Source organism: Perca fluviatilis, chromosome 5, assembly GCF_010015445.1.
Source record: "Perca fluviatilis chromosome 5, GENO_Pfluv_1.0, whole genome shotgun sequence".
Classification (NCBI taxonomy): Eukaryota; Metazoa; Chordata; class Actinopteri; order Perciformes; family Percidae; genus Perca; species Perca fluviatilis.
This window is the reverse complement of record NC_053116.1, coordinates 22,775,323-22,800,978: the sequence shown is the minus strand read 5'-3', so window position 1 is coordinate 22,800,978 and position 25,656 is coordinate 22,775,323. Positions and strand designations below refer to the sequence as shown.

The window sequence follows — 25,656 nt, the reverse complement described above, 5'->3', positions numbered from 1 at the left end:
CTGCACTTCAGCTGCCTCTGCGCACTTTGGTTCAGACTTGTTGAGGCAGGCAATTATCCCTCCTTTTGATGTGTGTTTGCTGGGGTTTGAGCTCTCTGTTACCGTGTGCGTTGTTGCCGAAGTTTGAACTCGCATGGCCATTTCCCTCTAGGACAAAAACCCAGATCATTGTGCACACACTGCGTCATTTTCCCGTAATGCAGCAAAACAACTTTAACCCTGACATTACTGTTAGTGGTTATGCATTTGCTGATGACTGCCTGTTTCACTAAAGTGGACAGCAATAGATCTAGCATTACATTATCTCAAGCATAGCATTTTAACCATAAGTAACCTCTTTAAAATGCCTGAGGAACACACAGTAAAAAACAAAAAAATGATTTCACAGTATGTCTATATAAAGTAGTATATTATATAAAGTAGGCTAATTAAAATGAGCTCCACACATTAATGCATCAATAATTAGAATCCAGTAATATTATATACATTATTCTAAAATGGGTACTTTGACTTTGGTACTTTCAATATATTTTGATGGTAATACTTTTACTTACTTAAGCTTTTGAATGCATGACTTTTACTTGTTTTTACACTGTAGTATTACTTTTACTTCAGTACCATATCTGAATACTTCTTCCACAGGTACATTATATTGAAGTTCATAAGAAAAACATTATTTTGGCACAATGACAGTTTGTGTGTGAGAGATCTGTTGATGTGGGAACTACATATCTTTAGGATCTCTGTGAGATAATCAACAATTTCAAACAAATGTTTCATGCTCACGAATTTAGAATGATTAAAAAAATGTTGCTTATGATAGAAATAGTTGATAAATTATCTTGCCAATTCATCTGTGCATTCTTTAAACTGCAAGTTTTTACTATACATAATTGTATAAAACAGAATTTTATAAAACAACAATGATTATAATGGGGTGCACTTAATTCTATTATTGAGGGAAATTATTAAAATGTATAATCTTGTGGATTCATGTTGTTTCTGAGCAACATATGGCTGAATTATGTATTGAATCCAATGTGCAAATGCATGCAGGGGGGTTTTTGTTTTGGCTCTTTCATCCTTGCTCCATGAGCTAATTCTAGTGTCTTGAGGATATTAATCTGCCAAGCAGGTCTTTGGAGCTGCCATCAGAAGATTTTAAATGCAAGTCTATGGACGCTGAAAGGGCCATCAGGACCTGTGGGAGAAGCTTAATGAAGGAACCAGATGTGACCTTAGTACCCTCCACCACAGACTGCCACAAAAGTGAGTACTCCTCCTACACACTTTTAATCAACTATACAAAAATATTCTTTACCAGCAGGTGGCAGTCTGTCATAAGAACTGTCAATGACGCCAAAAGAGGGTTAGGAATAGCGTTCCTTTTTCTCCGTAGGGAGAAATGCAGCATCAATTTTTAACAGCCAGTATAAGGAAAACCTCTTTTTTACCAAGGGAAGTTAATTATGCCATTTAACAAAGCATAACACCATCTCTGCTCGATCTGCTCCATAAAACTTATTTTTTAAATGAAATCCTGGGACCATTATTTGCATCTTCTCTAAAGTCTGGGTTCATACAGGAGCCAATCTCCCCCTACATTTTACAACATTATAGCTTCAAGGCTGTTTTTTTCAAAATACCTCCTGAGGCAGAGATTTGATAAAAAATGAGCTAAAATATTGATGTTGTTGTAAGAAGCCTGAATAATTGATTGTTGGGGAAAATTAGTGTTATTTGTAGAACCCTAATGCTGTTTTATTGAAGGGTTGTCACACATGCTGTGAGCCCTTATTGCTGTTTTCAGTGAGTGGGAGGAAACTGTTTCTGTAGCATTGTAAAATATTACTGATTGCAACACCTTTAGGTTAAATTCACAGCTGAAGAAGATGGCTGAAGAGTTCATCGGCTCTGTGTAATTGCTTTGCTATATTGTAACTGTTGATCTAAAATCTGTTCCATATCATTATATCTTAATTATAATTATATATTAATAATATCATTAATATGTTCAGTTGTTATTGCATGCAGATTTTCCATCTGCTGCAAATTTGCACCCACTCTTTTTTTGTGTGCATCTTCGCATTTTTATGCACATCAGTTTGGATGCAGCCTTTCATTAGCTGCTATGCCAAATAGGAATTGATGTTCCCACATTTCTGTATCATAACACAGATTGGTATGACACAGATGCTCTTTCAGCAAAGGCAGAATTGGTGGCCTTGTTTTATGACTGATTGCTTTCCTGTAAAATCACATATGCAGAAGAATGCCTACAATCAGCCGTATGTGATGTGATGGTGGATATTGTTCTGTGCCTTACTGTATAACACCATCATACTGTAGTGCTTCTTTTACGTGTGTGTTATCCTTCCTTTATCCTTTAAAGCTCTGCATTGGAGCTGTGTTACAGCTGTTCCCTAAGACAGATGTTGTGGTATATAAAATGTTCTGACAAGGAGGCTTGTTTTTCCTGTTGTGCAGCAGCACCAGGGGCACAACACCCTTGCTTATTCATGACGCCAGATCAGAACCCAGGTAGATCAAACTGCTCCTCCATTTTTAATGAAAAAAGCCCTTTACTGGGACATAAATATCATGCAATGCATTTCCCCATCAGCCTGCCCTATAGTTGAAATAGAGGGAGTCTTTGGCAGATTGGAAGGTCGTTGTCGGTTAGATGTTCAGCTAATGTACAGAACTAAATATTGACCTGAAACATGGTTGAAACCATTCTGAAGAAATATTAATATTATTATCCAAATAGGTGCACTTCACCAGAAGGGACCATGGCAGGTACACTGGAGGACATCTGCTCTCTTGTTATTACAATACTTTGCATTACATTAGTTTGTATTCATTCCCAAACACATCACTCTCTTTTTCACATTTTCCAGAGAATTTCCCTCGCAAATGTTTACCAAGCCATGTACGTCATCTAATGCAAATATAATAGATACAGATGTGTAACAACATAAAACACAAAGTTGCTCCACCCTGAACCTGGTTACACTGCAGAACAGGAATATGAAGCGGTTGAAAGAGAGGCCTCTCTCCTTCCCTCAGGATATGCGGTTAGCACCCACATTAGCCCCAAGGACAGTAGGTCGCTGCAGGGAAAGGTCACCTCTGCTGTTCTGTTGAAAATACAAAGCTGAAGCCTCTTTCGACTTGATATTTAATCCTTCCTTGAAACTCAGCATCTTTGCCCAGAAAACCAAGCCAACATGATAAGAATAGCCTCCAAGACTGAGTAAGTGTTACACTGTATGTAAAACATTCCTAATATTGAACCAGACTATTGATTTATAAAAGCTTTCTGCTCAGCACTATATCATATGAACATGCACATATAATATATTTTCTGCTGCAAGTTGTATCTGAAAGAGGACACTGAAGTGAATCTGTTGGCAACTTGAGAGATGGAGACCTCACACAGCGAGACTGAGCAGCAGTACTCACTAGAATAACATGGTCGTTCCAGGAACTTTATACATTGCCAAATATCAAAGGAACTTATACACTGAGAGAAGAAATGGGTTGTCAGAGCTGCGACAACTCTCAACTGTTATCTAAGAGCCACTCACTGCATTATTGCAGCGGTAATGAGAATTTTGTCAGCGCTGCCAAGCTGCAGCAAGGTACCAATAGAAAGTTGAGCTATCCGGGGCTTGCTGTGGAATAATTACAGCTGAGAAAGTGATGACTTGTCAGGAGGATTTTATAGGTAGAAAATTGAAAACTGAATAGGTGCACTTGAGTGTATCCTCAGTTAACATACAGGAAGTGCTGACCATGTGAGGAAAGTACAGATTGATAACGGCTGTTAGCGCCTACCTGTAAACCTGCAATACCTGTTTCTTTTGTCCACTTAGGGGAAGCAGGAACAAGATGTAAAGGCAACATTAACATATTGTCACCTTTTAAGTCGATATGGGAAAATTGTTAGCAAACAGCTGTTTATTACAACCAGCAGATACAGAGCAAAATAAGCATTCATTTGGAGTCATGTTTATGGCCAGGTTATGAATGCAAGTCCAATATTCACTCTTGAGAAAAATATCTGGCTCCTTAGTTGCAAAATGCTCAAATTGCTGAGGTTTGTCTGAAATAGCATCTTGCTTCAGCTGGAAAGATGAGATGAGAGCGGTGAGACTAAACCAAATCAGTTTGCTGGCCCCATAACCAAAACAATGATTTGAAAGATGCTATAAACCTTTATAGAGTTAAGGGGACCTGTAGATTCAGGAGGATACAAAAGTCAAGATTTTGACACCAACGTCTGGGCTTTGCATCCAGACTCCCTGTCTGTGGATCGTGGTTTTGGCAGATATTGTATTGCCGTATCGGATATTTTGGTGGAAAACAAATTAAATACATTGTCAGTGAACATTTCTTATACGTTTAGTATCAACATTTCTGTGACTTGATATTTCCACATTAATATTAATAGAAAACATAATCCAGGTGCCATTATGGTTGCTGTTACTGTTGCAAATTAGTTGTATATAAACGTTATCTCTTGGAAACATGGTTGGACCGTGTGCGCAGTTGTCACATTTGCACCAGAAGTCATTCTAACTATGAAATAATATAATCATATCACAAATATGTATAATTCTATATTCTATTAGAATAAAAACTGTAAACATAGGTTTTAAATATCATGACCTAAAGGAACATTATGTTATACATTTATTTATCCTCTTTATCCTTAAGTATGTGTTATGTACAGTCCACTTGGCCTAAACACTGTAGAGACAAATCAAGGTATTGCTACTGCAGATTGCATTAAGGATTCTGCCTTCTCGGCGGCAATGGGATCATCAAAATGTTCACTGCCAAATGTTCATTTCCGAGAGATGCTTGTCAAGACTGCAATGGAAAATGTCGTAAACTTACATAAGAGATTGTCACCCACTTAAGAGAACATCAGTGAACTGACTTAGCCAGAGCTCTGAGTCTTTACAAGAGACAAAACAGAATTACTTTACATACTCAAACAGTGTTTTTATGTCAGTGGCATTGAACATTGTTTAATTACGACAGGTGCTCCAGTTTGGCATTATACAAAATGTTGAGCTTACAGTGTAGTTAAGATACTCACAATCTTTTGGTTGTCTTTTGCAGTCTAGTCCATACTACAAAGTAATTAAAGTACTGAGTAAGGCCATGAAAGCCACTGTGCCTAGTGGTAAATTGTGTTATGGTTATCATATGTCCATTTAGCGAAAAAAGAAGAAGGAAAACCCAGCTCCCAGCACCAGCTGGCATGGAGGCTGGATAAATATGAGCTTTAAGTGCATCTCGTCTTTCTTCCACATGACTAGCTGTGGTGCTGTAGACGCGAGTCTCCTGCACGCAGCTTCTATAAGGTTAAAACCTCCCATTCCCTCCAGCCGCTTGCTTCTTATCCCTGTCCATCTCCTCAGTAATGGATCAGTGCTGCTGGGTCCACTGAGGGACTCAGCTCTAGTGGAGAAGAGTTAAGAGACTACAAAACCCTTCTATCAGCACACACACACAGCGTTGCTGCAGCAATCTCTCCCATAGTTCCGCTTGCGCTACCACCGTTGTGCAATTAAGACCCTGAAGAAGAGATGAGCGTTCAAAGCTGTGCTGCTGTAGTCTCTTATTTACATTACCATTACATTCATATTCTTCAGCCACCGTCAGTTTAAACATACACACAGTATTACAGTAATAAGATGAACCTGCTCTTTTGAACGTATAAACTTTCATTCTTTACCAAGTTATAACATTTGATAATCTGATACTGACCAACCACAATAACTTATATTGCACATTTTGTGATGTTCACACCAACTGTTTGATCATAATGAGCAGTTAAAAGCTTGTCTTTAGTCTGTTACTTAGACAGTCATTTTCAAAAAGATTTCCATTATTGCAAGTTAATGGATAACCTTTTGTTCAGATAACATTTTTTGCTCACTAAATCCACTCCTCCTGAGTAAAGATAAATGATCTTCCAGTATTTGAATAAATGATCGCCTCAGTCACTAGAGCATCGTAGGACACGATGCTCCTCATTAGACTACATTCAAATGAGGAGAGAACCAATGCTCATTACTTTCCCAGCCAGCGATCAGCTCTGTTCCTTGGCTTAGACTGCATTGTGCTCCGGTAAGGGCGGATGTTCTTTAGATTGTTGGGGTGGTTCGGTCCTATGGTCCTGCTGCTGCTGCTGCTGCTGCTGCTGCTCAGGTGGTGTTGGCTGTTGTGGATTAGATTTTTGGATTTCCTTCTGAGGGGGCTGTGGTGGTGTAGCCTGCTGTGACTCTGGATTGGGCATCTCTTTCCTGTCGCTGGGCTGAATCTCCAGAGCTGGTGTGTCCTTGCAGCAGAAGTATTGCTGCCAGATTTTCCTGAAGGCCATGCGGAACTTTTTAATACGGAAAGCGTAGATAATTGGGTTGACAGCAGAGTTGCCATGAGTGAGCAGGATGGCGATGTAGAGGAGGACTACGGGCTTCTCACACTTAGGGCAGAAAAGCGTGATGCAGTTGATGATGTGGAGGGGGAGCCAGCTGATGGCAAAGAGAAAAAGAACCAGAGCCAGAGATTTGGCCAGATTCAGCTCCTTGTCATAGTACTTGTTGGGGTCTGTGTGACTGGTGGTGAAATTCTTATTGTTAAGCTGCTTGTGGATCACGTAGAAGATCTCTGTGTAGATGACCAGCATGAACAGCAGCGGTGGCAGTACCCAGCCGAAAAAGTTGAAATATACCATGTAGTCCATGCTGATGACGTTCTCGAACTGGCAGGTGATAATAAGATCAGAGCTGATGGAGCCGTTCTGCTGGTGGCGCTTCAGGTTGTTCCAGCCTAACATGGGGGTGAGCCCCACGATGAAGGCCACCGTCCAGCATATCACCACTGCCAGCCCCGCTCGCCGAGGGGTAACCACTCGCTTGTACCTACAGACAACACAGTATAATGTCAGCACTTTCTCTCACAGTGCTGTCAGGACATGCAGGCTTTATTTACTTCATTTTTCATTTTGTCAGTGTCCCTGGGCTGAAAAAAGGTGTGATTCAGAAAAAAGAGTTACCATTCAAACCAAAAGCCCCTGGACATGTTACACACATTTCCTTGCAGCACATATTTCCACTCGAACAACACAGTGCCTGCAAACCCTTAAGGAGGTTAAAGGTGCAGAGGCTGTAAAATCTTATCACTACTGTCCATATCACCAAGAAATGTACAGAGACTCAGCCTGAGGCAGGGAAACAGCTACCTAATCCAGCTCATGTTGCTCCCTTTCGGATAACTAATAATTGATAGTGGCAATGTCTGGGGGGGAATCCTCCCTCTTGATAAAAAATAGAAGTTGTGGGAAAGGAGTGGCAGTAGCAACTGCTTAGTGATAGAAATTCTGATTTAAATAACACAAGGACTCACTGTAAAAAATGTAGCAAACAAAATAAAGCTTGGTTGGTTTTATAAGTAATAAAAAGCTTAGGAATGAAGATTTAGTTGATTCGTAGACAGGAGATTACAGTTCAAGGCTATCAGACAATATAAATTCCCCTCTTCTACTAAGCCTATCTTTTCAGCCTTTATAGCACCGCTGCTTAGTCTTTTGTTTCAGCCCAAAATCATAAACCACTGGTGGCATCAAATACAAAGAGAGATATGGAATCATTGACAGCAAACCTGACCTTTGTTGTGCCCTAGAGGAACACAGAAAACACATTTTTCCTACAGCCATCATACTAATTCTGTACCTGTGCTACTCTTCCACACATATTAGCATCTCTCAGGACAGAGAGACTAATAAAAAGCTGTTGGTTGATCAGCTGTGCCGTGGTTAGCTGTCATGTCAGTACTGGTGAGTCAGATCTACTATATGCATATAAAAGGGAATGGCAGTATGGAAGCATCATGTGAAGTGAAGCAAGACCCATGAGGAAACCAATGTCCATGAGCACAGAACTTGAACTGTAGTGACTTCTGCTAAAACCCTGTCATCATCAGCACCATTCTTATCAAGATCACTGTCACGTGTCCACGTGGCACTCTCTTCATTTTCATGTTGCAAAAAAACTCATTACCTGGTCGGGATCTTGACCCTGAGATAGCGGTCAATTGCAATAGCCAGTAGGGCCAGGATTGAACTTTGCGTCAGCACCAGCACCGTGCACGCTACGAGCAGGCAGCTGTAAAAGTGAGTTTGGAGTCCGATGCTGATAGTAATGGCCAAAGGGATGACGAGGGCTCCCACTGCAATATCCGCCAGAGCCAGGGAGACGATGAAACAAAACGTGTTATCTCGCAACGACTTATTAATTTTCACCGCCCAAACCACCATCACGTTGCCGATTACAGACGCCACTGCAATCAGCACCTCCATTCCTATGTAGAGCGACTGCGCTGATAAAAGTTGTACGGGCATCCTTGCAGATGATTCTGTCCTTGATAATAACAGGATTTCAGTGAAGCAGCCTTAAGAGAAACCAACAGAGCAGTCCTTGATTATTATTTGTTTTCTCACTACAGTATTTTCCAAATAAGCTGTGCGTCCATCAGTTTCACGGTGCCCACATTCTCCTGATAAGTTGCAAGAAAAAAACCGAGTTATTTTGAGGGCAAGAAGCGCGTTGACCAGTAGCGTTGGCTATCTAAGCATGAGGGTTTTTCCTTTGGAGCAGGTGTTGTGGTCCGGTGGCTGTTGTGCATCGCTCCTGCTTTGTGCCTTGCGCCTCCACTTGGCTGAATACACCTGCTCCTAAGAAGAGACGCATCCTTCCCTCGCGCTCCGATTTATCCAAGCGGGCGCTTCATCTTCATCAGTCTACGTTTTTTTATTTAACAAAGCGGGTTTACAAAGAAAAGAAAAAAAAGCTATATCTTTTGGATGAACGCGCGCAGTTGCAGCTCCTGCGCAGGCGGCTGCTCCCTCTTTCTCTCTCCTTCACTGTGCTTCCAGTAAGAGCAATAATGCTGTTGACGAATATAGCTGTGTGATTTTCTCGCCTTTCTTTTGTTCCATTTAGATGCGTTGTGTTTGTTTCGGTAAACCATATAATCTTGGTTTCACTCGGAGTCCATCTATTTCCTTTGGTGGGTGCGACTGCTTTATTTTCAATGCAGAAATTATGAAATGCCGCTGTAGCCTTTCACGGGACCGTCCCAAGGAAGGCAGGTAGTGCAGAGGTGATTTGAACTCACTCTCATTTTCTATCTTGCCAGGCACGCCTTTCTTCCACGCCCTTACAAATGCTAATGGACCTTGCTCGGTTGCCTATTGTTCTGATAAGCGGTGAGGCAGTGCACTGCCACAGCTGACAGAAAATAACACAGATAAAGCTATGAAAATGGCAATCCCTAGTGATAAGGGACTAGGAAAACAGTGGCACAATTATGGAAGTGCACAATGCAAATCCCTCCGTTTGCCAACATACAATTCATTTGATTCAAAACACCTCAAAGAAGCCTAGATATTCAGGTCATTCTAAATATATTCATGTGCCTCAGACTTCAAAGACTTCCGCTCTGAGCCTGAGGCCAACCGTATCCTCCAAATTAATAAGAAACATATTAGAACATAACTGGAAACCTTATTGACTGATTTAGATATATTGATCAGCCTCAAAAGGATATCTCCTGCCACCTGACTTTGAGCATTCAGAAGCAGGATGCCAGTGACACAACAACTCGTCCTGACGCTTTCTGAGAACCACACAATGATCCTTGAGCAAGTAGCCAAGCATACAGGAGTGACAGCAGGCAGCTGCGTGAGCTCTCTGACCATTGCAGGAGCTCTGTTTTCACATTCGAGCAGGAATGCCTGTGTAGACTGAATGTGGAGGCCAGATGGTGCACTGCGCTCACTCACTGTAACTTATGTAATATGGAAGAAGGCAGGTGGAAGTCCTGGATTTCAGCTGTAATTCAGGGTAGAACAAAAACAAAAAGGTAATACTGTTGTCAACATTCACACCCGGAGACTGTGTGTGATGGCAGGATGGCCAACAGTCAGCAAGAGCTCTGCTGAAGACAGTTTCCATCTGTGACCAGTGTTATAGCCAGAGACATCAGCGTGGGGCATAGAGGTCAGCCAGCATACACCAAGGAAGGAAGCAGCCATATGGCCCGCTTGCGGTGATTGGCATCAGACACACTGGTGATTTTAATGAGCATAAGCATGGTGGAAATGCATGATAAGTCATTCTTTATAGAGCAAATGGTGTGAGCTAACACAATTAGGCCAATATGGCTGACAAATCTGACAGATTGTTTTAAAATAAGCCTCACCGTCCAGATTGCATTTCCTTCCACTTTTACAATCAGATGTCAGTCAGTATACAAATCCCACTGTTATAGTATGTCAAACCTTGGTTGAGAGTAGCAAAAGGATCTGGCGTACATCATTTTTGGCTGTTTTCTTATGTGTTTATCCTTTTAGAGATTTAGAGCAGGGAACACAGTCGTGCTCAACATGGCCAACACAGACCTCATAATGCTGATTGTGCTTGTTCACAGTCAGTGTTTTCACTCAGGACATGTCTGCAACCTGATGGTGTGTGAAGTATAAACCTTCCCTTTATTTCCTAAAGACTTCCTAAAATATCTTGACTTTTCTTACTATCAAGGTTTTTTGGGATGAATTTGAATGAACAAACCTGAAGTGCTTCTATGACAAACTGTTCTGCCGTATCCACAGAGTCAGGAAATGAGGAAATGGTTCAGTAACTTATTGTCAGATTTTGCCATTTGGGGATGTGTGACCAGTGAAGTGCAGTCTGCTTCTGTTTTACGAGATTCTACAGCTTGGTGCTCTTTTCCTGTCCAGAATCAAAGATATATCAGCAGTTACAAATGTCTACAGTTCTACTTGGCCTTCACCCAGCTCAGACGTTTTTGACGGGTGAAAAGAAAGCTGTTCAGTTGTGAGGATCATTCCGATAGATGACAGAAAGACCCACTAATGGGCACAGTCACAGTGCAACGCCCTCACAAACCCCTGTAAAGCACACATCAACCTTTTTGTTCTGAGCATAATTTATGTGAAAGCTTCAACTGCCTGGAGGAAGAACCAAGCACTGAGCCATGTCCATATTCGAAGGAGAAAAGATAACATAGCGTCTTCCTCCCCAGTGTCTTTTCTGCTGAACTGGGTTCAAAAACAATATTGCTCTGTCATTAACAAAAAGACCCAGGGATGCACTGCAGTGGTATTCTCAGCGGAAAGCTGACCCAGACGGCAACAACATTATTAAAACTGATAAAAAAGACCTATTAGCCAGGATCCTTCCAGGAAAACAGTTTAGTCATTTCAAACAAGACTGGGGCCATCAAGCAATACAACTGCTGTGTTATTACAGGTCTAGAAAAAACAATATAAGATGGATAGTCGTTCAGAAGACCTTCAATGAAAATGTCAGATAGGATGCAATTTGAGAACACATCAGCATTATCGTGTATCCCCTGGACAACAACAAGCACACGAACAGCCTCTAAAGTATCATAGCTGCTGGGAATGGATGTGGCCCTATGTAATTTACATGGAAATTCTCTAGAAAGTGGTGCATTACAGAGGGAAAAAAACAGATGTACGATTTTAGTATGATTTTCCATGAAAGCTATTTGTTAACACAACAATTAACTCAGCTTGTTTCCTCTACACAATTAATATTAATATCATAAAATTAAAGATGATGTTGTTGTTGAGGTAAACAGCTGTGCACAACAGAGAGTGAGGACATCTACACAAGGCATAATGTATTGCCTCAGGAAAAATAGATTTCATCACATTAAACAGGTGACTTTATGGATAGAAATATAACTGCACATTTGCAGGACAAAAGCATTTGTCATTATTACATTTTGCATTATGCATGTGACCCAGATTTTGGGTTGCATTTCAAAAACACAGTTAAGCTAGTTGGAGTCCTAACCATTGAGTCTCATCTGGAGGACATAATCAAATACTGTACGTGAAAAACTTCGGTGTACTTGGATTTTCTTCCATAATAAAAACACAGCTAAGAGCTCCTCTCAGGGCTGCCAGCTGATTGACCCACATCATTTCGCCTGCTCGTCGTCATTCACAGCATGCCCGTGGAATTAACCACCACACACGCTTGAAGCTTGAGCCGACAGAGTGAAAATGAAAAATGTCAACAGCTAGTCCGGCAGATCGCTGTCTGGTATCATACAAAAAGCCCTCCTTGATCAAAACTGGGATGTTTTGATGCGTGAGTCTGTTAGTTTGACCTGCTGATGAGGTTTTGTCAAATACTATATTTTACTAGCAGGGTCGGAGGAGCCAGGATTTTAGAACAAATTTTGGACTGCCCATCTGTGCATCAAATACAAAGACATGATTGTTTCAAAATTATTTCAAATTCATTAAACCATTCAATTTTGCTTTTTGCAAATGTTATCTCCCTACATGATGGTCTAAATGCTGTTTCAAAGCCTTCTTCACCCTGCCAGGAATATAGAAATTCTGGTGAAAAAATACAAATTCTCTTTGTTTAATTTAAATGTAGCTTTATTTTAATTTTTTAAATACCAATAAGCTGTAAAATTTTTGGATATTGCAGGCAGCTGTAAAGTCCACCTCAGATCGTTAAACCCCCTACAGTAAATCCTCAGAAACTAACAAGGAATTATAAAGTTAAAGGAGGGGTTCAGCAAGGAAATGTACTTATTTGCCAACTTGCTCATAATGTCTGTATCGTGGAAAACTACAGCTTGTCGTCTTTACACTTCGGTTTTGTACTGATTAAACAAACAAGATATAACATGTGATTTAGTGAGCTTTAGAAGTGCTGGTTGGCAGATTGAGTTACCTTTTGACAGACCTGGGCTAGCTTTTCCCCATTTCTGTTCTTCATACTAAGCTAAGCTTAGTCTGTAGCTGTAGCTTCTATTTACCATACAAACATAGGAGTGTTATCGATCTTCTCATCTCACTCTCTGCAAAAAAATAAAAATGTCCTCAAACATATTCCTTTAACAATATCTCCCTCCTTAGATATCTGTATGGAAAAGTAAGTATCCTTTCAGTGGGGGTGACCTCTAGCTCACCCAGTAAGAGCATGTGCCCCATGTAGGCTGAGGCCTTTGCAGTGGCCCAGGTTCGAATCTGACCTGCGACCCTTTGCTGCATGTCATCCCCCATCTCTCTCCCACCTTTCCTATCTATCCACTGTCACTCTGAAATAAAGGGAAAAAATCCCCAAAAAATAATCTTAAAAAAAAAAAGTATCCTTTCAGTGGAGAAAGTTGGAGCATAACAGGGGATTCCCAGGTGTGTTTTTGACTTTTCATGTGTACGAGTGTGTGTTTGTATGTGTGCTAAAACTTGAAGAGGAAGACCACTCCAACAGAAAAAATAAACCCAACCCCACGGTCTCCATTATACTGTAAGCTCTGTGGGGAAAGCACCTTCATGTCATCCAACACCAGCCCCAAACACGATTACTGTGGTGGAAATACTGAGCCTCTGCAACTCCCACAGCTCTTCACTCCATCCGTCTACACACGGAAAAACAGACAGCAGCGAGTGCCACTCTCTGCCTCTCACAAAATATCAAGGTTAAATATATAATTCACACCTTGCATGTTGACATTTTTAATATTCAGTCTGCACACAGTTAAAAGCTCTTCAGCAGCCTACTCACCAATCATAGAATTAAAAACAGAGCTATTTATAGGCAAATGTGTGAATGGAAGTGAGTAACCCACATCTTGTTTTCGGTGGGTGAGTTGACTTTACCTTGTGTTGTGCTTCTCAGTGCTATGACATAATTTGGCCCCCATGAGCCCAGTAGCCGATGCTAACAATGTAGAAAAGATTCTCAATTTCTCCTCATGGTTGCACACATATCAAAAGGCCACTGGATAATGAGTGGGAATATTCAATGTCTTTATCCAACATGTGCTCCTATTAATGCTGCACAACACTAATTGGAAGCACTATGATTGCAGCATGTACAATAACATGCCTTCCATGATCACAGCTTGCACATGCAATATTGATGCTCTATGTTATATCAGCCGGTGATTGCAAATTCCTAATTTGTCAACAAAGGTGATAACTAGGGGAGTACAATGTGTAATGTCATGTTCTGCATATGTGCTTATTACTGCAAAAACAAGTCTCACACTATTAATTAATTAATTAATTCACACTAGATCAGGAAGTGAGAAGAATAAAGCCAGCACTGAATAATTATGTTTTTCAAAAACACAAGTCAGCACTTCCCCCATTGAAATCAGCTTCTTGTTCTTGTTCGTCTCAACAGTAGTGAAGGCTTACTCGCATATAAAGGCAATGCAGAGGAAACTGGTGGAGAATCCGTGAAAGGGAGAATATAATTAGATAGGAGTAGAAGAGAGGCATTGGTTTGGGCTCTGAACTAGCGCTTAGATAGATGAGAGGAGATCAAAGGAAATGGAGGGTAAGGTAGAAAAATGTGTGGGATAATGAAAAAACTCTGAATCTAATCTATTTAAGAGGGGTGGTCAATCCCAAATCAAAGAACTTGATGTGGTCTATTGTGCATTTATCACTTCAGAATGTGTCTTTTTAAAAGGCACTGCTGTTGTCAGCCCACTTTGCTGTGACGTTCCTTTGAAAATGCGGCCCCCTGATGAGGGGAAAGAAAACTTGGAAGATTTGGCTCTTTTAAAATTAATAATGGATAAATAGCTGAAGGAATATAATGGAGGCCCAGTACAGGGTTCAGTTTGAAATGACAAAGAAGACTGGGTGTTTGAATTCTGGATTCCTGTCTCTACTGCACAATGAAATTGGGCTGGGACTGTGCAATGGTCTATCATGCACAGGCATCAACAGTTTGGATGCCAATAAACAGACTCTGCCATACTTTGGGGAACGATGCATCATGCACAAACATATTCTGGATGCTGCTGATTAGATGGGTAGGAGGCATTTCATCTTCTAATTTATTCTGATTACTCTAAAGTGTGAGCCTCAGTGGTTGTATAATTGTCTATAGCCTGTGTCATCCATAAAATATTGAATGTTGCTCTCTCGACAACAAGTTATGCCCCTCATTGCTGTGTTCTAATAACTCTGTATTGATTGGCGGAACGCAGGCATCGCAGCGTTTGTTAAATGAGCTCTGGCAAGGAGATCATGTGGTTGCCTAGGCACATCCATTTGTGTTTCTGTGCAGAAAACTTACTGTACATCTAAAATAACTACTGCCTGCACATTGTATTTGATGTGCAGATTCACACTATCAAAAGGAAAAACACTTATTGACCCTGTGACCTTTAGTTTAGCATTCAGGTAGACATGTATTTTAATGACTATATTTCCTGAGTTAGCCATCAAGTTACAATATTTGTGTACATTCACTCTGCCAGAAAGAAACCTACTGATTGTGGTGACATTATAGAACTAAATCCTCAGGATTACTATTCCATCCTTGGCTTCTGTGCATCTTATTATTTTTTTTAAACCATGTATTTATTGAAATTTTTGTACATTTTACAGACAAAAACAGTACAAGGCACATAACATAAAACAGAAAAAAGACCAAGAATCAAATGTAGTAGCTGTAGTATCCACAGTCATAAGTTCGTACATCCAAAGGTGTTTTTTACATGAAAAACATACCGCCGTTGTTTATCTCAACACCGTACAGTACAGATGGCACACTACAGGCATTAAGAGAATGTTATATTATTTATAAAAAAAAACAAAAAAAAAGCTTGGACCAGCTAGTTATCACGCCAACCATCCACATCCATACTGTTATTCTCAAGAAAATTGAAGAAATCGCTCCAGATTTTCCATTCTGTGCATCTTGTATTGATTCCTCTTCCTTTCCCTCTTGTCATACCACGTATAATTCCAGAAACATGTTTTTTCTGTGTGTGTGTGTGTGTGTGTTTGTGTGTGTGTTAATTCATCTTTACTGTATTTGTTGTTGTGCATAAGGAAAATGTGTTGCCTACTCTCAATAAAAAAAGCCCACCAACAACATTTGTGGATTTGTTAGTGCATAGAAGACCAACCTTGAGGCCAACATCTGCACCTCCCACAGAATAAATGAGGCAGGCTACTTCTGCTTAAATGGATGTGTGCTACATTCACACTGCTTACCAGCCTGCATGGCTTGCTGCAGCATTTTTCCTGTTCACCACCTCTCAGTCGTAAGCATCCTCCGACTAAAATTTAGAGCGGTACATACTGTATGTAAAGGGGAGTTATGTCGTTACTCTGAGTGTGAGAGTAGTGTAAAATCTGCCTCCTGCAATGACAAATCTTCATGAATAAGATGCTGTGTTTCATGTAAAAAAGCTGTTGGGGAAAATATGAATAGCTGCATGGTCATATTATGGACAGTATCTTACCTTGGCTTGGCAGTCACGGTTGACATGTAGGCAATTCAAAAACCAATACTCTCTTGGTCTCTGTATTAAAATTGGATATCCTCGGGGGGGAAATGTATTACTATCTGTAATACTTGAAAACAAACCACTTGAGTCAGAAAGAAGGAGGGAGAAGAGGTTTGTTCAAATTGTTTCACCCTCTTTGCACTCTCCGAAAGAGAAACTGCAAATTAGTTGTAAAGGGTCCTCTGCCTCTTCAAACCCTGAGTTCCTTGCTAACTATCTAAGGCCTGAGAGGAGGCGTTTATTAATGAGATAAATCCCTGAACTCTATGGCCACTTGCCATTTCAATTTAAGAGCAATATTGCAAATGAAGCAGAGTGGTGGCAGATCTGGGATTATTACCATTTGGAGAGTAGTGTGTGTGTGTGTGTGTGTGTGTGTGTGTGTGTGTGTGTGTGTGTGTGTGTGTGTGTGTGTTTACACAAATGGGAGGTCTAAATATTGGAGCTAAGACAGGAAATAATTACAGAAATGTGAAATGCATTATTCTTGCTTGTGTGTGGGTGCTGGAAAGCGTCAGGCAATAAAAAGAGTTCTGCAACATAAGCGCTTCTTTCACAGAGGGGAGGGGATACAATCCCTGTGAAATATGTTGATGCATTATTAACATTCAAGTGAATGAGTATAGGCACCATTTTAGTCTGTCACTTGAATCATCATGATTAAATTATCAAGGCAATCATGAGTTTAGTGCACTGTGCCCCGCATCTTCAAACTGAAATTGACTTCACTGGGTTTAGCTTTGATTGATTTAATAGAAGCAGGTTTTCATGAGCTTTTAAATCACAGGACAGCATAATTGGGGAGAGGGGAAATTAATGAGTTTTAATGTAAGAGACAAGAGTGCTATTTGGAAGATTAGGATGTAAACAATCATATTGTTGATCAACTTATCTAAACTGTCATTTCACTGATGGTGTACTTTAGTTTTGACTTACTTTCCATCCATCCCTCCATCCATCCATCCATCCATCCATCCATCCGTCCATCTGTCCATCCATCCATCATCAAATGTTTCAGATTGACTCTTAATTGACTGGCTGATTTGTTCACAAATTTGGACGTTCTTATTGGCAGTCCTGTTACATATGACCTCCCTCTGAAATCTCTTACCAATTATAAATATTTACTAACACATTTGACACCAGGATAGATCGATGTGACTGTGCTCAGAGGTTACAGTTTACACACAGTATGTGTTGTCCTTTTTTATACGCTATTTCCATACGCAGATTACTTCATGGCTTTGCATTTTCATAAGAAATTCTCTGTGATTACTTTTTGACCCTGTGACACTCAACGTGCATGTGGCAGCCATGCAATTGATTTTGAAGCTTTGTTCTGCACTGATGTATGCGCCCATCCACCAGCCTATGGGAATTCATGTTTGTTTCTATGCCAACAGATACCAACGCAGGAATTAATACATTCTACATTTTACAGTGGAGAACATTTTCAGTGTTTAGCGATATCATCACACAACTGTCTTACACCAACACACACACTGAGCCCTTATTAACTGTGGTGAAGTCAAGCTGAATGTTCTAGTTTTCTGTGGGAAGGGGTTGGGGAGGTAAACACCTAGAAAAACAGATGAGACTGCTTTTACAAAACCACCCAGTGAGCATTTTCCCCTCATTTGCCCAAAATCCTTTTAACCCAGGCATCTGGACCATGGCTGCAAACAACTTAAATGTTTTACGCGTGGCCAATCCAAGTCTATTGACACACAGCCGTGGAAAGACTGAATAATGCCTGTGAAAATAAATTAAGTGAAAAGGAGAGGCAGCCCTTTGGGGATCAAGACCTTGCAGGTGTAAATGAGACCATAATGGACCAGATGGTCTGTGTGTGTATATAACAATAGGCCTGGGGGCGCTGTCGAGCACTGCATGGAGTAGACGCTTTTTCGAGTGGCTCCACTACCCTCACTCAAATTACATTTAATTTGCACGGACAATATTTAACCATGAGCAGCTCTGCTAAAAATGCTGCAAAGGGGAAATCCACCATCCAAAAATCAGCCCCAAAGAAAGACGGTAAAGCTGCCTCTACTATGGAAGAAGATGTCAGTGTTAGCAATTCCGAGCTAACTAGCATTGCCGAGCTAACCTGCAACCCCTCCGTCAGCATTAGCTCTGAGGGCTACCCGAGCCCACAACCTACACTGACCGTTATCTTAGCGGCCATCCAAAAGCTCGAAGAGGACATGAACGCTAGATTCAACGCGCTGGACTCGAAACTAGAACAAGTACAAACTTCTCTGATTGACCATGCAGCTCGCATTGCTGACCTGGAAGGTTGCGCCACTGGCCACAAGTCCCGCATCACAGTCCTGGAGAAACGGTGCGAGGAACTGTCAGAGATCAACAAGGCCACGAAGCACAAGCTAATTGACCTAGAAAGTAGATTGAGACACTCGAACATTAAAATATCAGGCTTACCAGAAATCGGAGAAAGGCAACCCGACGCAGTTCATGGCGGAGTTCCTGCCGCAGCTTCTTGGGATAAACAACTTTCCCAGCGGACTCAAAGTGGATCGGGCGCACCGTATAGGAGCGCAACCCTCATCTGCACACCCGCGCACTATGATCGCCAAAATCCACCATTTCCTGGAAAAAGAGAAAATCTTGAAACTTGTTCAATGGAACCCGCATCAGCCTGATTTCTCCCCTGAAATAATGGAGCAACGCTGTGCCTTTGACGGAGTCAAGAAAATGCTTAGAGATGCTGGGATTAACCATGGTCTCATCTTCCCTGCGTGCCTGATCTTCACGTTTGGATAGGAACAGAAAACATTCCAGGACCCAGCAGACGCTGAAGCGTACATAGACAGGTTTATCAATGTTGCGGCTGCCACTCCCTTGCAGCGAACTTGAGCCCGACCACCTTGCAGGTGCCAGCCGCCCTAGAGGAGCCTGCGGCTTTCCGGCTTTTTGTTAAGAACTTTGTGCTTCTCAAACTAATCTTAAGAGCAATTGTTATGGACATGAGGGTAGATGGGACTGTTCAACAGGACCTCTGATAAGGTATGCTATTTTTATTAGCCTATGCAGTCAGTATGTTTAGGCATGAAGTGCCCAGCTGTCACTCAATGTCCATGAGGGAATTTGTACTCCACTTCGTTTGGGGAAGTGGGAAAATGGGGGGGGAGGGTTTCCTGTTGAGTGTTTTTTTTTTATTGTTGTTTAGTTTGTTTGTATTTACCTAGCCTTTCCCTGCTCTTCCCATTCTGCACCGTCGCCAGGGTAACTGTTCATATATTAAAACAGCTTTGCTTAGCTATCCTTAATTATGGCCACTAGAAGTTCTCATCTCTCACCATAATGTGGCACCCTATCATTAATCATCTGGAATGTCAGAGGTTTAAGGTCCAATCTGAAAAGAGGCAAGGTCTTCTCTCATTTAAGATCTTTATCTGGGGATATTATTTTTATGCAAGAAACGCATATAAAGCATGGGGAACAATGGAGGTTAAAATGTAGTTGGATATCAGAGATATATCAGTCCACCTTTTCATCCAAGGCCAGAGGTGTAGCCATATTAATTCGTCAAAACATCCCATTTGAACATGTCTCAACCATCTCTGACCCAAATGGACGTTATCTCATCGTAACAGGCCATATATTATCACGACATGTAACTTTCTTAAACTTGTATGCACCAAACTTTGACGACCCTGGTTTTTTTAGGAGAGTTTTTAATCTCATCCCAGACCTATCCACTACCCACTTAATCGCAGGTGGAGATTACAACACCATTTTGGATTGCTTCACTGACAGACTCTCTTCCCGTCCCGTTACCCCCTCTAGATCCTCCGTCGCATTAAATAATCTAATTGGAAATATGAACCTTGTTGATATGTGGAGTCTACAACACCCAACTGACAGAGATTATTCATTATTTTTTTCACCTGTACATAAATCTTATACAAGAATTGACTATTTCCTCACAGATGCTAGACTGACTCCGGACATAACCTTTACTAAATACCACAACATCATAATTTCTGATCATAGTCCTGTCGAATTAAAAATCGCGCTTGGCAATGCAAAGCCCACATTCACGTGGCAATTCAATCCATTACTTTTAAATGACGCACATTTTCTCCAAAACACATCCAGCATAATCACAGACTATCTTTCTCACAACAACACCCTGGAAGTGACTGACTCGACTATATGGGAAGCCTTCAAGGCTGTTATGCGCGGAAATATTATAGCCTACGAGGCCAAACTGAATAAAGACAAAAAGAAGATGCTTTTAAAGATAAAACAAAAACACTTTGAGATCGCTGACAAACCAGATAAACTACTGGCCCGCCAGCTCAAAGGCCTACAGGCTAGGAGGATGATTCACAAAATAAAAACTAAAGCGGGAACAGTTTCCACATGCCCAAAAGAAATAAATGAAACCTTTCGTAAGTTTTATGAGGACCTTTACACCTCCAAAATCTCAGCTGACACTGCTCAAATTTCCGACTTCCTTCAAGCTCTTCACCTACCTAAAATAACCCCTTCTGCACAGAAAGAGCTGAATGCTAATATAACCTTAGAGGAAGTCAAAGAAGCAATACGGTCCTTCCCCAATGGGAAAACCCCTGGCCCAGACGGGTTTAGCATTGATTTCTATAAAGCATACTCAGACAAGGTTGCTCCAATTATGTTAAGGATGTTTAATCACTCTATTGTAACTCGTCATCTACCTGAATCTTTATATTCCGCTAACATCTCCCTGATATTGAAAAAAGATAAAGATGAGAATGATCCCGCCTCATAACGCCCCATCGCCTTACTAGGCTGTGATCTCAAGGTGTTCACTAAAATACTCGCAAACAGACTTAATAAATGTATTGCAAACATAACATAACATAACATCTCAACCATATCAGGTAATAACTTCATGGGAAAAAGCTCTTTAAGAATCTGGTATCAAATAAGGAAATAATTTAATTCACCTGAAACCTCCACTGCCACGCCTGTTCTCTATAATCATGCCTTCCCCCCTTCGCTCACTGATGCTGCTTTTAAGATCTGGAAAAATAGAGGCATCGTCACTGTAGCAGACTTATACGTCAACAACACTTTTGCCACCTTCATCCAGCTACAGGAGAAGTTTACTCTCCCACCTACACACTGTTTTCGCTACCTCCAGATTAGAAATTACATCTGGACAAATTTACCACATTTTGAATTAATGCCAGCCCCCATTGAACTTTATACTTTAATGAATTAGCCCCCTGACTCCAAAAAATGTGTCTCTCGATTTGTTGACCTGTTTACAGCATTTAACCCGACTCTCACACAGAATTTGAAGGAAGCATGGGAAAGGGACCTGGGTGTGATAATTACTGATGAAGACTGGTTTTCTTATCTTAAAGACATTCATAAATGCTCTATAAATTCTAGACACCAGCTAATTCAATTTAAAGTGCTCCATAGACTTCACTACTCCTGTACTAAACTACATTCTTTCTATCCTTCTGTCTCCCCATACTGTCCGTCCAAAATGTAAGTCTGCTGAGGGCACCCTGGGTCACCTCTTTTGGTCTTGCCCTAAGCTTAACAGATATTGGTCAGATATCTCTGCCTGCCTCTCCATTGTTTATGACATTGTACTAGACCCATGCACTGTCGTTTTCGGCTGGACCAGTCATCTAAAAATGTTGCACCACCTACATCGCAAGACTATTCAATATGGTATGATTATTGCCAAACGGAATATTTTGACATTGTGGAAAAGCGAGGATGTCCCCTCTTTTAAGACCTGGCTTGCAGAGATGTCCACCTTGCTACATATGGAGAAAGTACGATACAATGTCTCCCTCAACTCTGTAACCTTTGACGAAACCTGGCATCCGTTTTTATCTTATCTATCAAGAATGTCTTAAAATGCTTGATTTTCACTTGGTGACTGTGTCAACTGGTTTTACTGTTTTTCAGAAGAGCATCATTTCTTTCTTTACTTTATTTCTTTTATCTGATCCTGTGTTTGTACATGTATGATGTATGCATACTTTGTTACAATATTTTCTTTTTCATTTAGCTACCTAATTGTTAGCCTACTGTTATTGTCTGTTTTTTGCTTGTCTATGGGTGGGTTCCTTTGTTATGTTCTGCAGTGCTTTTTCTTGTATGTTAAACAGGAAAGCTATAAATAAAATATAAAAAAAAAAAAAAAACAATAGGCCTATGTCACGCAACAATTGAAGACCGGAAGAACGTCTCTGAGTGGGGATACAGCTCTTCCGGTTAGCTTTTTACAATGGTGGATCCCGATAGATAATGCTGGATCAAGTCTCTCCGCAACCTGCCTGAAGTCACCTACGATGATGCGGTTCAGATTGTAAATGAACACTCTGAAAGTAAAAAAACATTATGAAAACGACAAAAAAGGCAAAAGGTACAAGACCGTGTACAGAAACTATCATAGACTTCAATGCTAGAAGCTCGCTGTAGCCGTTCACGGTTTTGGTAAACATTTCTATGGTAACAGTGAGTTGGACCAATCAGAGACATCGCTGTTACGCTTAGGATTGTGGGTAATGTAGTTTTTCTTCATAAGATCGCGGATAAAACATGTTTTTCTTAAAATAAGGTTGATTTCATACAGACTTCTAGCTTCTACAGGAGCAGAAACTTTCGTTTCACAACCACGTAGCTCGTGGTCACTCTACCTCGGGTGGTTTAGACATTATGGCTGATAATCTAAATCCTTCGTATGTACACACCGCCGCCGACTTCAGCTGCAAAGAAGCTCTGGCCGCCCTGTCGAGGATGCTTGACAGAAAGTATGGGGAATCTTTTTGACGCTTTGGCCGCTCTGACGTGGCAGCATTCTTCGATCATGTTCAACACACGATTGAGGAAAAAGCACAAGCAGCCACTGCACGGCCAGTACATTGACACTAGAAACCTTTTATAAATTACATATATAAGGACAGAATTTGTATTGTTTGTTGGTCGCAGCGGTGTCTGTTAGCAGTTAACTCGCTCGTTAGCCGCTGAACCGCAGCAGAATGCAGGCAGAGCGAGCAGCCGGCAGCTGTTGATCCGTGCAGGACTTCACTGCGAGCGGACTGTTTAGAAACGAGGTGACCGGCAGCCAGTAACGTTAACTGGTCCCTATACGCAAACAACGTCATATCATAAATGATAGGGAACCCAGCAATGGCGATTATGAGCTTTTCCTCCATTTTCACGGAGCTAATGTTTTGGTAGTAATCAGCCAGCGCGAAGGACGTCTATATTCCGATTGGTTGCTGGTGTTTGCCACTGCTTGCCGCTGAACCGCGTCATTGCTCATTACCATAAAGTTCACATACTTTCAACTTTCTGATTGACGCTCTGGACGCTCAAAACGCCCAAAACGCGACGCCAACAGATTTGACGCTCCTTGCAGCTGAGAGAAGCCAGCTTCCATTGAAAATGAATGACTTCCAGTATAGAAGCTCAAGTCGGTGGCGGTGTGTACGTACAGTTATGGAGAAAGGGAATGTTGACCGAAAGTTCTGATTCCCTACTTCGCGTTCCGGAAGCAGGAAGTGTGACATAGGCCTATACGATGCTAGGCCAATGGGGTCATGTGAAGATTTTTTAGGACAGTTTTCGTACTAGGCACGTGTGTGGGAGTTGCAGTGTTGTAATGTAACAGAGTAGAAATACTTTGCTACTATACTTTTGCTACTATAATTTTCACGTATCTGTACTTTACTATGTTATTTATATTTCCGGAAACTTTTACTTTTACTTCACTACATTTCCTAAATACTCATTATTACAAAATAAAATCAGAAGAAATTTGTTACACTGGAAAAAAGCAGGTTTTGCGAATCATTGCTCCTAAATTGCCAAGATAATGCACCCTCCATTCCAGTTGGTGACCTAAAGCCTGTTTGTTGCCCTGCGACAAAAAAAAAAAAAAAAACGTAGGCCAAAACTAAAGAAGAAGAGGAGGAAGCATAATGACTGATTATGTTATGGAAACACCTGGTGCAGGCTCTGCCGCCATGGTAACAGACGATGACCACCACGTTATCTTCATCACCACTGTCATCGGGGTGGTCATCGCAGCAGAGAAGGCTGAAAAGAGTTTTGACATTGAGTGCCTGTTTGTGCAGTCCTGATATTTTTGCCCTTGCATCCCCTCTTACACCTCTATCGTCTTTCAAGCTTTCCAGTGTTGCCAGTACAACAACGTACGTTGCGCAGCAGCATTTAATTGCTTTGGCGCGCACACACCATCTCGTTGGGCATAGTCCTAAAATGTTGACAATGATGTCATCACAGCCGAAAAGTGTTTCAAAGAGCTGTTTGCGTTTTGCATTTTTTTTACTAAAGCAGTATATGAAATCAGATGTATTACCTACCACCATTTAGTTGTTGTGTTATTTAAGATATTTATAAAATATCTGGTCATGCCAGACGTAGACCTGTTCCAGCCACCAGGGGAGCAGTGCTCCCCCTGTCCCACAGCAAACTCATGGGTCAGACCCATCCGGTAGCAAAAGAGGGCCGAGACTGAGGGCTACATGGAAAAATATGCACCAAACAAGCCACTTGGAAATTTTGCCGTTTCTATGAATACAAAAGTTGGGTGACACCCCCATCCCTCCCCCACAGACTGCTGACTGAGTGTTCCTAAAAACCTGAGGTGTTACAGGACTGTGAAACAGCCAGTGGCATCCTCTTCCTCTATTAGCATATTCTTGTGCAGTAATTGATTCTTTCTTACACAACCGGACACACACAAGCTGCAGCTGTAACATGAGGCTTTGTGCTACCTTATATGAGACTTTAAATTATTAAACAGGAAAAAAATGTGTATTCACTTGCCACAGAAATACATCTTTAGAAAACACTGTCTATGACAACAGCTTGTCTCACTATATTGAGACCTGTGAATAAAATGTATTGTGTGTATTAGCCTGGCTAGCTTGTTTCCTGGGTGCCAGTGTAAAATACCTTCTATACATTAGTTAACCTCTGCCAACTGCCTGGGTATTTTAATCAAGATAAAGAATCCCCTGGCTTAAATCAACCCCCTACATCACAGACTAGCTAGGTCACCACACATTAATTATAGCTCAGGTCAAAGTGATGGACTACGTTAGAAGGATCTTGTTTTATTAGAAACACTCACATGTAATAATAAGCTGCATTTCAAGCATCTTACAAGACAATGTAAGTCTGTCCACAAAAGCAAACAAAACCTTTTTTTTAGCCTCAAAGTCTCTCAAACTGTAAATC

General features: G+C 41.1%; 1 protein-coding gene across 1 annotated transcript; it reads right to left on the bottom strand.

The window, feature by feature from the left end:
* Nucleotides 1-4,996: 4,996 nt before the first annotated feature.
* Nucleotides 4,997-9,314, bottom strand: adora1b (adenosine A1 receptor b). Its single transcript, XM_039801958.1, has 2 exons — nt 8,079-9,314; nt 4,997-6,941 (listed from the first exon to the last, which is right to left on the bottom strand). Exons 1-2 carry the CDS (start codon nt 8,417-8,419, stop codon nt 6,128-6,130), a joined length of 1,155 nt encoding a protein of 384 aa, XP_039657892.1. The 5' UTR covers nt 8,420-9,314; the 3' UTR covers nt 4,997-6,127.
* Between the last annotated feature and the right edge of the window lie 16,342 nt (nt 9,315-25,656).

What these genes read in the sequence shown, in the direction of transcription:
- adora1b (XM_039801958.1), bottom strand. Translation starts at nt 8,419, where the DNA reads ATGCCCGTACAACTTTTATCAGCGCAGTCGCTCTACATAGGAATGGAG. An exon ending in AGGGTCAAGATCCCGACCAG is followed by an intron (nt 6,942 to 8,078) that starts GTAATGAGTTTT and finishes TGTTGTCTGTAG; the next exon opens with GTACAAGCGAGTGGTTACCC.